The sequence below is a fragment of the Numenius arquata genome, chromosome 18 (assembly GCF_964106895.1).
Source record: "Numenius arquata chromosome 18, bNumArq3.hap1.1, whole genome shotgun sequence".
Classification (NCBI taxonomy): domain Eukaryota; kingdom Metazoa; phylum Chordata; class Aves; order Charadriiformes; family Scolopacidae; genus Numenius; species Numenius arquata.
Genome location: NC_133593.1, coordinates 9137538 through 9149751, shown reverse-complemented (window position 1 = coordinate 9149751; position 12214 = coordinate 9137538). Strand labels below are relative to the sequence as shown.

Below are 12214 nucleotides of genomic sequence, written 5' to 3'. Positions count from 1 at the left end.
TTCATGTAATTGATTTTCTTGAAGATTTTCTCTGTATCCATTTCTTGAAATGCCTATTTAAATATTGGAAGTAATGGGTTATTTTTTCAGTAATCATGATCTATTAATTTTAAATGGTGTGTCTTACAGTTCTGAAGTAATTTTTTTGGGGTTGTTTTTTCCTTCCCCCTCCTCTCTAGATGCTGGAATTTATACAGCGTTGTACATCCCACATGCAGGCTGTCATTCAGAATTTTCCCTCTGATCTCCTCAAGAAGGTTGGCTCATCAAATGCACTGGTCTGCAGTCCGTCTAGGTTTGGGGGCCTTGTTCAAGGGTAAGAATATATTCTTGAGTACTGAGGGATTGAATTACAAGGACTATTACTTCCATATTCGTAATCTTAAAATTTTAACATGCCATTCTTTTTATTATTATTATTTTTTTTGATATCAGATTTAAAACTAATGTGTGTTAGGAATGATGATTTTTTTAAAAATTCTGTTGTGAGGGTTTCAAATAGAAACTTGATAGTTGTAAATATCTGTATGTTAAAAGAGATACTCTTGAAATCATCATTATAAAGTACTGGATTTTCATAGTATTAAAATAGTGGTAACATGCAGTAGTTTGTTTCTTGACCTTTTAAGGTCACTGCAAATCTTTGGGGGTGAGTTTCCAACCATTTCAAGAGCTTTTATGTCAGATACACGTTAGGCAAAATACATACTTGTGAAGAAAAAGCAATGCAGGATGCCTGTATATATATATATATATTTGTTAATTTGGCTATCTTGCTTTAAACCAATACATATTATAATGGTGTATCTAAAGGGTTTTAATGAGTTGCATAGTCATTTGGAATTTCAGCATCTGCATTAGACTTTTTGTGTGGGACCAGACAAATGCAACATTTTAAATACATGGCTGTTGCAGAACTGCATTTTTTTTCTCTCTTTTGTATTTAACTCAAAGCCTTGGCATATTAGTTACCCTTACTGCTTATGTTTTTGATACTTAGAAATGTTGACAGTCCTCTGCGTAGATTTCTAAAAGGTGGAGCTAACACAGCCAAGAGCATTTACAGCTTTGGGTTTGGGAAGGTAAGAAGCTATGGACAATGGTTTTCTAATGGTGGTAGTACAGTTTTTCAGTCACATGTTCTTCACAGTGATTATCCCACCTGTGTTATTTTTCATTTTAGTGTTTTCTTATTTCTACTGCAATGGTGGGAAAAAAAATGAGAGAGTGCAAATATTCAGGCCTTCAGTTGTTAGTTGGCCTTGTCAGAGGGAGCTGTTTTGGAATAGGCAGTAGAAACTCTCCTGTTAAATGTCACCTGTGGGAGCTCTTAATGACTGTTTCTGCTTTCCCTATTTCAGCTTCACTAGAAAGTTAAGCTTTAGACATAGAGACCTTAACGTTTCATTTTGATGCTTTGGCGGGTGCTCCCATTGCAGTGATTGCACTCTGGTTTTTAGTGAGCTTGCGGGAGATGTGACGGATCTTGGGAACTGTTGCATATTCCATTTCTTTATGCCCTGGTCTTGTTTCAGTTTTATCTTGCAGGCAGTGGGCATCTGGGGTACTTGGCGTCTCTCCCTATTATTGGGGAAAAAGACGTGGTTCAGGCAGATGATGAACCAGCGTTTTCTTACCATGTTGGACCATACATGATGATGACAAAGTAAGTGGAATCAAAGGGGTTTTAGGCCCTCTTGGTGTGTATCTGTTACTATTGAGCAGCAACTTGTGGTACCAGTTGCCTTGTTTGATAATTTTCCTTGTATATTCCATATTCATCCACTGCTTTCTGCTTGCACCTTGTTTTCTGCAGTCCACTGATTATCTTCTTTAGACACTCTTGATATCTGTAGGTTGCTCTGGTCCTTTCCAGCAATATTAACACAATTATGATTGGGTTGGGCATACACAGGTTGTGGTGTTCAGTGTTTAGTCCTTGTAATCATTGGGTGAGAGCTCCAGCCTCTGGATATGCATGTCTGCAGCCCACTTGCTCAAACCTGTGGTGCAATGAGAGTTGCAAGTGCAGACTGAGCCTTTTTTTTTATCTTTTGTATTGTGTAGCAAGTAATTGTGCCTCAGAGGCATCTGAGAATCGACAAATTGGTGATCCCAAAGCTCTGACGTGTATCACAGTGGGCTGATGGCCTTTAGTGAAATGACCTTTAGAGGGTCCTTGATCTTTACCTTGGATCAGGGAAGGATATCATCTATGGACAGCAAATCTGTCTTGCTACATCCAGTCTTTAACAGGATGTGAATTTGAAAGAGTATATGCTGTAGCCAGGATCCTCAAAGTAATGTTAGTAACAGCAGGAGACAGCGCCAGAGTATTTCAGAATTACAAAATTATTTGTAACTAATTCCGTAACAGAAAAAAATATTGTAGAAGACATCTCATAGAAATTCCTCCTCTTCTCCTTGTAGCTTAATGTGGGAAGGCAGCAGAGTTACAGTGAAGGAACTCAGCTTTGAGCCCCATCAGAACTGTAGTAAACTACGTTTGGCTGATCTTCTTGTTGCAGAGCAGGAACGTAGTAGGTAAGAAAGAATGTGCAGCAGCCACAACTGCTCCTGGGGTTTGGGTGTCACGGTGAAGTGAGGAAATGTGATTAAGCTCGGGAGGACTGTCAGGCTGTGGTTGCACTTTATGTCCAAATGAGAAATACAGGTCTTCCTTCTGTTTCTTCCCACTCCGTTTGCTCCTCAGTGGATAATACAGGAGAAGGTGCTACTCTCTTCTTGTGTGTCTGGACGAATGCTTCATTATGTGTTTCTTGGATGGCTTATTTATGGATTCTTCTAGTCGTGACAGTAAACACTGTTTCCTAAATGCCTCCTAATCTACAGTTCTTTTAGAATTTGAGGTATTTTAATGAAAAGTTAGAAGCATTCATGTTGTATTGATAAAAACACCTAGAAGGCTGGGACAATTTTTTTTTCCTCTCTCATTGCAGTCAGCTCCGTCATCCTCATTTGCTACAGTTGATGTCTGTTTGGCTGTCTAGTGACTTGGAGAAAACCCGTTTAGTATATGAAAGGGTTAACTTTGGTTCTCTGTACAGCATTCTTCATGAAAGGGTAATTGGAATACTTTTTTTATAATTAATTGAGAGGAAGAAATTTAATAACTACATCTACCATCTTTAGTCAAAGAATAAGAAGACAAACTCATCAGTCTGTGTATCCAGGTTTCTGTTGCATTGCACGGTGTCAGATACTCAGTGTGAGCTGGTAAAGTTTGTAATTGGCAAATACTTCAGTTAATGTTTAGGTGCAATTGCATTGACTTTCTTGTTTGGTGTCAGTCTTAAAATGGCTGCTGTTAAATTCAGTTGGACTCTTAAACCGCGTGTAGTTGTACACTGCAGATGTGTGAGAGCAGCTTTTGCATTTGAATATTTGCATGTAGTACATTGCAAACTGCCTGTGTATAGAAGTGACAGCTTGAACTCTGTTGTGGTTCTTTTTTTTTTTTTTTAAATCATCAGCTGACCTGTGTTTCATTTTTGTCATTCCATTTTTTTCTCTTCCATTTTTTTCAGTGAATAGAGTTGTTACTTTATTCCTTTAACTGTTTGAATGCAAACATCTAAGTTATGGAGGAATTGCAGTCAAAGGCAAGAAATGCTAAGAGTTCAGTCTGCTTCAGAGTGAATTTTGGCATAGTGTATAATTTTTTTTTAATTACCTTTTAAGGTGTTATTAGTTGTTTGGTATTGAGAATTACCATTATTTAGCAAGTGCAATTTGTCTGATTACTACTGCAGTATGTTTCATGTTTGCTTTCTTTGCCTCCTTCTGTACAATAATAGTTTTTCCCTGCGTGAAGCTTTAAAGACCTGCAATGCAAATTTGATACTTTGGGGTTGGTTTTTTTTTTTTTCAGCGTACAGAATTCCCAGTACTGCACATGGAGACGATTTTGCACGTGCTGCTTCAAATTAATGATGCTTTGCGTTTTCTACACTCCCGTGGATTTATCCACCGTTCAGTTACCTCCTATGCTATTCAAATTGTTTCTTCTGGTGAGGCAAAGCTGTGCAACTTGGAATACATGATAGAGAGGTAAAGAATTTCCTCACTGTTTCTGTGAAAGGGATAAACACAAATAAAGTCAAATTTAGTGCTAAATTCTGCTGAAATGCCCCTCTTGATATCTAGGGACTCCTGCCTCCGATTTGGGCAACTCCAAATTATTACTGCTCCAAATTATTACTTACATAAACTTTGCTGCAGGTAGTATGGCAAATTCCAGGTGGATTCAGTTTCTATGTTATAAACACCTGAAAATAGAAACTAGTAAGAGAAGCAGCTCTTTACTGGAGTATAAAAATAGCATCATAGAGAAATAGAGCCTAATCTTACAGAAGAGAGATGAAATTCCTCTTTGAGTCACTAATTCTGCTGCTGGGCTGTAAATAATTTAAGTCTCCTCTTGTTATACTGAACTTGTGCTTATGGAGGCTTATGTAAAGTAGTTGATGATTCCACACCTCATTGAACTGGTAGTAATTAAGTGTCACCAGTGACAAAAAGAGTATTTCTTTTATGAGAGACACCATTAAATTCATCTGGGTAAATTACAATTTATATCCATTTTTTACTTCTTTCCTGTAGTGCAGTCTGATTAGAAAGGAAGTAAATGGCTGGTTAGAGCGTAAAGAAAGAGAGTAAAATTGGTAATAAACAGAAATTTGCCAGTAGTAATGTCCTGAAAGGAGCAAAGGTCCTAACCTCCTCGTAAACTCAATTTGTTAATAAATCTTGGCGATTTCTTGGCTATTTCAGGTACAGCTTGCTGTGAAATGAGTAACAAACCCCCCTATAATTAAATGTGAGGAAGAAGTTATCTTCTAGACATAAGTATACATTGCAAAATAAATGCTGACAGGGCAGGTGATACCTTGTATTTGTCCGTGGTCAGAGGGCACTGGCCAGAGCTAAAGGGTTGTTTGTAAAATTCCTACTGGGAAATTTTCAACTTTCTCTGATTTCTTTTTAAGTGTAAATTTGTTAAAGGAGGTGTTACTTTTGCCGAAAAGTCTTTGCTGTAATGTGCCAAAATACATTTATCGGTGTGAAAATATTACAGATTTTTATTTGCAGGTATACTCTGGACCTTTTAGGTATTCAAACCAAAAGCAGATATAACAAACTCAGGTGTTTAATTCCAAAAGATGTAGATTCTAGTTGAGTGTGTTGTATGTCCCTGTTTATGACTTTTTTTTTCTTTATACAGCAAAGACGGTGGAGAAAACAGTGATCTGACACGTATTCCTGTCCCAGTCCAGCTCTATAAGTGGTGCTCTCCTGAAGTAATTCTTGAAAAAGCTGTCACGGTCAAATCAGATGTTTATAGCTTCTGTACAGTAGTGCAGGAGGCCTTGACAGGTACATCTATAGGTGTAGGCTTTTGTCACTAGGGTAACCCACTGAATGTTTTCAGCGCAGACTGTCAGCCCCTTAATGTGTATTTAATTCCCCTGTGTGACTGGATAAAATCTTGCAGTGATGGCTCATACTAAGGTAACTGGGAAAAGGAACCCTCCAAGCAAAAAAACCAACCCCAAGTGTTAATGACAATAGCAAAGACTACTGGAAACTTTTAAATAGAGATAGAATTCTGTGTATGGTGTTATTCTGCTGTTTATCTTTCTTCTTCTTATGAAGATAGCAAAACATTCAGTTAACTCTTTGCAATGTGCAAAACAAGCCTATGCACCGTTCATCTTTTTGATCACTAAGATAAGTTAAAGACAACGTATTGTTATTACAGATAATGTAATGTAGGTTATGTATTGACTTTGACTATTTTGACAGTGAAATGAGATAAATAATTACCCTAAAAATTAAACCCTCTCCTAGCTAGTTGGTAATGAAGAATCCAGAGCGTGGTTTACAGTGTAACTGTCCTCTAGAGATTGCTGTCAGCTACCTGTAAAGCATCCTCTGTTGAAATAAGATTGGGAGGAGATACCAGACTGAAAGTGCTCATTTGGTTTGTGACAGTAGTTATAAATTAGGGAATGTGTAGACAATAATGCTTTAGTATCTCTGATCCTTTTCTCTTTTTTGTTTTTTTCTTTATTTTATTTTTATTCATATTGATATGCAGCTTGTGACATAAAGTCCATATTTATGTCTTGTAGAGACCCCTCCCTGGAAAGGTTTTGAAGACTCAGTTATTAAACAGCTCATAATTTCAGGACAACAGTTAGAAGCAGATGTCAGACTTCCTATGCCCTATTATGGTATCGTAAAGTCAGGGCTAGAACCTAAACAGAGGAACCGCTCCATGAAACTTCAGGATATTCAATATATAATGAAAAATGACTTAAAGGTGACTTCCAGGATCATAGCCTTGCACGTATTTAAAATGGCAGAGTTTTGTGTCAGTTCAGATTCAAGTTGTTCTGCTTAAATCTAGGTTGGGGGCAGTCTAAACATTGAGTATCGTTTTCTGATCATGGAGGCAAACCGCTTTAAAAGAGAAGGTAGAAACATTGAACTGTTGAATATAATTGTCTTTTATTCCATTTTTTGTATTACAGGACTTAACCAAGTCTCACACTGGTCATGCTGATGAAATATCAAAAGCACCAAGACCCGCTGTTTTTGCAGATGTGAACATCTGTTTGGCATCAGCTTTTAGCTACCAGAAGAGAACACAGGAAGTGCAGAGAGAAGAGAGAACCGAGGCTGGTGAGTTTCTTCTAGCAAGAGGTCATGTGTCCTTCACTTAGCGTGTTCCTCAGTCCATAAAGGCCTAATATAAATAATTAAAATGTGAGCGCCTACAGATTTTATTACACAGTTTGAAAATAGAAAGCAGTTAGGTTTGGATTCTAGGTGCCACCCTAATTGTTAATGTAAACTCAAGATTATGAGTGGTTAATATTTCAAGTTCAGGCACACTGTTTTCAGCAGAGGTGTTAAATGCTGCTCACGTAATCTCTAAAAGACGTTAACTTCTTAATGTACGAAAGCAGTATGTTTGATGGACACCTGGAGAAATGGCTTAACACTTAAAATCCATTTTTTCAGACAGCCCTACTACCCCAAGATACTCTCCCTTTGCTGAGGAGCATAGTGCTTTAGTGGACCAAGAGGCATCAACCAGTCTGCAGCCAGTTGCACAGGACAAAAATCATGATGTACCATCTGAACTCCAGATGACCTTCAGTGCCAGTGATGTGGATGACAGCCTCTGTAGCTTTGAAAACAATGAAATCTTTGCCAGTTTTCCAGAATGTCACGAAGACTTAATGGAAGAAGAAGCTGGATTAGGTCAAACTCTAAAAGATGAAAAAATGCAGCAAAAGGAAGAAGGTAGGGGTTCCTTCGGAGATCTTTATGCATCCCCTGGAGTGCCCTGTGGGGAAAAGCCAGTTTATGAGGAGGGTGGCTTTTCAGAATTGGGTACAGAGTACACTACGGAAGAGGAGGAGAGGGTAAGTGAGGCCTCTGACCTTTGCATGCTGGCACAGGCGAGAGGAGATGCTGGGAAGAGAATGGGTAGTCCGTCCCAAGAAGAGCAGTACATCGGCAAATGTGTCCTTGATTTAAAGATTGTACAAAGCATGTTGCATGAGGCAGAAGATTCCCTGCGCAGAGCAGAGGAGAAACTAGGCAAAATAGATGCCAAGCAAACAAAGCTGCTCCAGGAAGTCAGAATGAATCCGCTTTCTAAGCAAACTTGTCAAGAAGGACACTGGAACACATCTGATGATACCTCCCAAAATATCACTAACCCTTTTTCTGGACTTAATTTTTTTTCATGGAAGGCTATAGGTCCACCATCAAGGGTCTATATTCCACCACTGATAACACGTCAGGCACAAGGAGCATTAGGTGGAGGCAGTTTCCAAGCTGTTTCAAAGACAGCAAAGGAAATGGAGGCAATTCAAAATGAAAAGTTGAAGTCCTTTCATGAGATGAGTGACAGTAAAAATGAAAACAGCTGTCATGATCTCTGCTTCAGTGAGGTGAAAAGCCTGGATGATCAAATGAGCCTACACCATGAGGTAAGGCACTGAGCAGGGTGACTGTGTTTATCACTTCTGTACTCCTTAGCAGGTAGAGACGTAGTTATGGATGATGTCCAAGAGGAGGGATGAATCTGACTTTTAAAATATATGCACATTCCATATGCATTATATATAGGAATGAAAATAGCTCAACAGAGCAATAGTAGTATTTCTTTTCCTCCCTCCCCCTGCAAAATACTAGCTCAGTGGCTCAGCAGGTAATAAAATCCAAATTGCAAAAAAAAAAAAAAAAAAAGGGGATGGAACTGACAGGGAAAAGAGCAAGTGGAGAAAGTTGGTTGGTTTTTTTTTTTGTTTTGTTTTTTTTTTGGTTTTTTTGGGTATACTTAGTTATGGAGGTCTAAGCTGTCATCAGTAATGGCTTCTAGATCATTTTCATTATTAAATATAAGTAGTTGACATGCTTAGCCCAAAGAGAAAGAGAGAAATTAATGTATATATCTGCTGTACAAATAATCTTGAGTCATTTAGGTCCACTCATTCCCCTGGGAACTATGCGTTATGGTAGTCTGCTGCGTACATATGAAACCTGCTATAAATCCAGGGCAGAGTTTTTAGAAGGCTAAGGCCTGGAGTTGTCATCCTTTTTCATGAGCAGTGCTACTAAAATACAACCTAGGGAATAAAGTTTGCACCGTCTGGTTCTTCGTATATCTCAGACAGCTCAACTAGTAATTACCAGAATGCCCAATGTGTGCTGAATCACGGCTTGTTGGACTCATTTCAGCATTTACTCCCACTTGTATCTGTAAGATGCAAAAAAGAGTTGAACTTGCAGTGTCAGAGAAGAGGTGATTCACACTCTGGAGCAAGTGGAAGTGAAGAAGAGAGGTGGTGAGTTTGGATTGTATTCACAGAAGAGTTAATTCTAGCAGGTTCATCTTGATACAGCCACTGTCAAGGTAGACACGTCTGGGATCAAGGATGGCATTAAATGTTTTTTCAGTAAGCCAAAAGCCATCTGTCCAATTAGAACCCTACTGTGAGGCATTGTCAGCTGCGGAGCTGATAGGGGAACTGCTGCGACAGGGCAGTTACTTTTAAAGAGGGATGTTCAGATTCCAGATGCCGCTGTGATGGAGGTCAGTGGTCCAAAACTGTAACAGTGCCCAAGGAGAGCAATCTAATCAGTTACTGGTAAGGGTGGTTCTCCTCATGCAATTCTCAGTATAAATACTTTGGCTTTCGTAAGTGTAGGACTAGGGCCTGTGTTAGGGGCTGTGGGAGCAGAACGATCTTGCTAAACCCAGTGACAACAGACCATATGTTACTTTGTTAGGTTTGATGTGCTTTTTAATGTTGTTCTTTTATATTTCTAAGTATTGCTGACAAGTGCATGTTAAAAGTACCTGGCAAAACTTGAGCAAATTAATGTATATTATTAGTTGGAAAGATAGGGACAATGTTTGGGTCAAATCCTACAATGTTTGGGTCAAATCAGTCAGGAAAACCTTTCCAGTTTTTAAGTTGATTCATGACCCAGTTGGATCAGTAAGACCCATTGGTAAAGGACGCATTTGGGTATAACATAAATATGCCAGATGCTGACATGTGGTTAGATGGTCAAGTGAACGAACTCTGGATCGGAATCAGGTTGGTGGTGGGATTGTTGTTACCCAAGTCTGAAGTTATGAGTATCTTAAGTTGTCCAGTGATAACCTTACTGACCTGACTGAAATAAATTTCCGTAGCATTCATCGTCTGTTAGTGTTTATAGAGAGATACCATCTGAAGGCAGTTGACAGCTTTTGAAATCTAAATTTTAATGTACAGCTTGTCTGGTTAATCTATAATAGAACTAAATTACTATCTGCTTTCTAAGCTTCTGATGGCTCAATCTGCTAGTTCTGTTGGGTTCTTAGAGCATGTGTGCTCTCAGCCTTTTAATTAACATTAAAAAAAGTTCTAGTCTTTTACTGACTGGAGAACACTTAAGGCAGTATGCTTGTGCATTAGCAGTTTGATGTATTTCATAATGATTTATTATAGGTGTTATCCGAAGTCAAGCTCTGAAATTTACAGTACAAAAATGAGTGAGGAGAGAAGGATGATGCAATCAGGATGGAGGAGTAAGTAAATTGGTGTTAACTCGGCATTAATGTTAGCACATCTTAGTGCAGTGCATTAAAACTTAACACATTTTGTTACTTAAGGAAGGTCTGTGTGCCTTAATTGGTGAAGCTCTGTTAGGCTGTTCTTGGATGAAAACCAAATGAGTAGGATCCTATGTCTTGCACATTCAGGGCATAAAATAATCACAACCACATTAAGATGGTTTGATTATAAAGCTTAAGGAATTTCTAGCCCTGTTTTGCAGGATGTAAGGGAAGGACAGTATATGAATTTAGAAAGGGTGACCAGTGGATGGCAGTACAGGCACGAATAATAGAGAATGCAAACTAACAAAAAGTGTTTCTGTGCAGACTTGTTCATATCAATTTATGCAGGTTTTAAGCTTTCCTTCAAATGGAAGAAAGCTTTTAGCTCTTCATGATAAAGGAGTTTACAGGCTGTAACTTTAGCATTTCCAAGTCTGCAGACACAATGCGGAAACAGGGAATGCTTTGAATGACCAGATTCTGTTGTGTGAACTGGTGATTTTGTTCTTCTCGTGTAGCTGAAGTGAAGCGAATAGCCAGAAGAGTGGCCTCCGGACATCTAGAACTCGGCTCTGCCTATCCAGCCAGTGAATGTACATCTGAAAGTGAAGCAGAGAGTATAAGGGAAGCCTTTCAACATGTCACTGTTAGAGTCCAAAAAGGTCAAGACCAACAAAGATGTGGGTGGCCAACAGGTGACAATGTTGAGTCTTGGGGTCTGGGCAATGAGGATGGATCTGAATCTGAGGAGAGTGATCTGGAGTCTACATTCAGAAGTTCTGGAGGTAAGGTTGAAAAATAAAAATTAATTTATTTCCTTTTTGTCTCTCCATCTCCCAGCAGATTTTAGCTTCTGTGATTTTGTTACTGTAGTTGTCAATTTTATCTTCCAGAGTTTTGCCCCCAAAGCAGGTCAATCACTTGGTCACTGGTGAACATAAATAATGGACTAAAGTGAGTGTTACATGTTAACAGGTGAAGGTAATGTCCAGTGAGCTTGGAGACCCTTCACCATCATTTATTGCCATGTATCAGCATGGGAGACCCAAAGCTTTCCAATCCACCAGTATGCTGTCACACTTTATTTCTCAGTTGGACTACAGAGATGCTTTTTCTGTAGCACCATAGTTGGGTAGTGCTTTTGTAATAGTTACGGATAAAGGAGAGCTTCACATGCCTAGATTAACGATGTGAGCACTTAAATGTCATTATTTCTCCATACTGCTGACAGACAATGTAGTTTTACTGTCTACTCTCATTGATATTCCATCAGTGTTTTAGATCACTCGCTTCATATTATTTTTTGCCTAGTAATTTTGTTCCATTCTGACATCCTAGGGAGAAGTTGCCCGTCACCATCACAAGATGAACAAGCAGAGTCTGGAATAGCGATTTGTGAAAATTCAGTCCTTCAACAAGTTGAGAATCTCTCTAGAGTATTGTTGTGGTTTGGGCATGTATAGTAATCCAAGAAATCTAGTTGCAGCTGGTTATCTGTTGAACAGTTCAGCCTGCTCTCTCCATGTTGCACACTGAACTACCAAGACAACTGATCTTTTCAGCTGTGATCTGACTAACAATCACTCCATCTCCCTTCCCCCCCTTTTTTTTTTTTCCTATAAACCATAAAGGTAATGTAAGGATCAGGAGGTAGGTTGAAACTCAGAGTGATCAAATTAAGTATAATTTCAGTTTGATGCAGTATTGTTTAGCATTATTGACTAAAATGTATATTCTTTAATAGAGAGTGGAGAAGGTATCTCAAATGATGATGTCTTTCGCAGGGGCATTCAAGGGAATTACATTGTTCCCTTAATTCATCTCCTGATGTATCTGAAGAATTCTTGACTCCTAATTCTGGTTATTTCCTTCCTCCTACTACTCAGGGAAGTTCTGAACAAGAGGTAAAAATAGCAGAAAAGACAGGAGCAAAGTCTGTGTCAAGAACTTTGGACGTAAGTTACACAATGTGGTTTTATTATGCTCCCATTTGATTTGAAGAAGAGCTGTAGAAAATGGAAGAACAGCAGCTTTTATTCTATACAAATAAAGATTTATTGA

General features: G+C 38.7%; 1 protein-coding gene across 1 annotated transcript in view; it reads left to right on the top strand.

The window, feature by feature from the left end:
• The window catches only part of TEX14 (testis expressed 14, intercellular bridge forming factor), a 31424-nt gene that overhangs the window by 6597 nt on the left and 12613 nt on the right, over positions 1-12214 (top strand). Inside the window, exons 4-17 of the mRNA XM_074160673.1 lie at positions 180-316; positions 1001-1082; positions 1536-1666; positions 2431-2544; positions 2961-3084; positions 3893-4071; positions 5246-5397; positions 6156-6346; positions 6558-6708; positions 7051-8030; positions 8782-8888; positions 10044-10123; positions 10672-10938; positions 11492-11589. Of these exons, the coding sequence (XP_074016774.1) occupies positions 180-316; positions 1001-1082; positions 1536-1666; positions 2431-2544; positions 2961-3084; positions 3893-4071; positions 5246-5397; positions 6156-6346; positions 6558-6708; positions 7051-8030; positions 8782-8888; positions 10044-10123; positions 10672-10938; positions 11492-11589 (2793 nt within the window). The remainder of the gene's footprint in view (positions 1-179; positions 317-1000; positions 1083-1535; positions 1667-2430; positions 2545-2960; positions 3085-3892; positions 4072-5245; positions 5398-6155; positions 6347-6557; positions 6709-7050; positions 8031-8781; positions 8889-10043; positions 10124-10671; positions 10939-11491; positions 11590-12214) is intronic.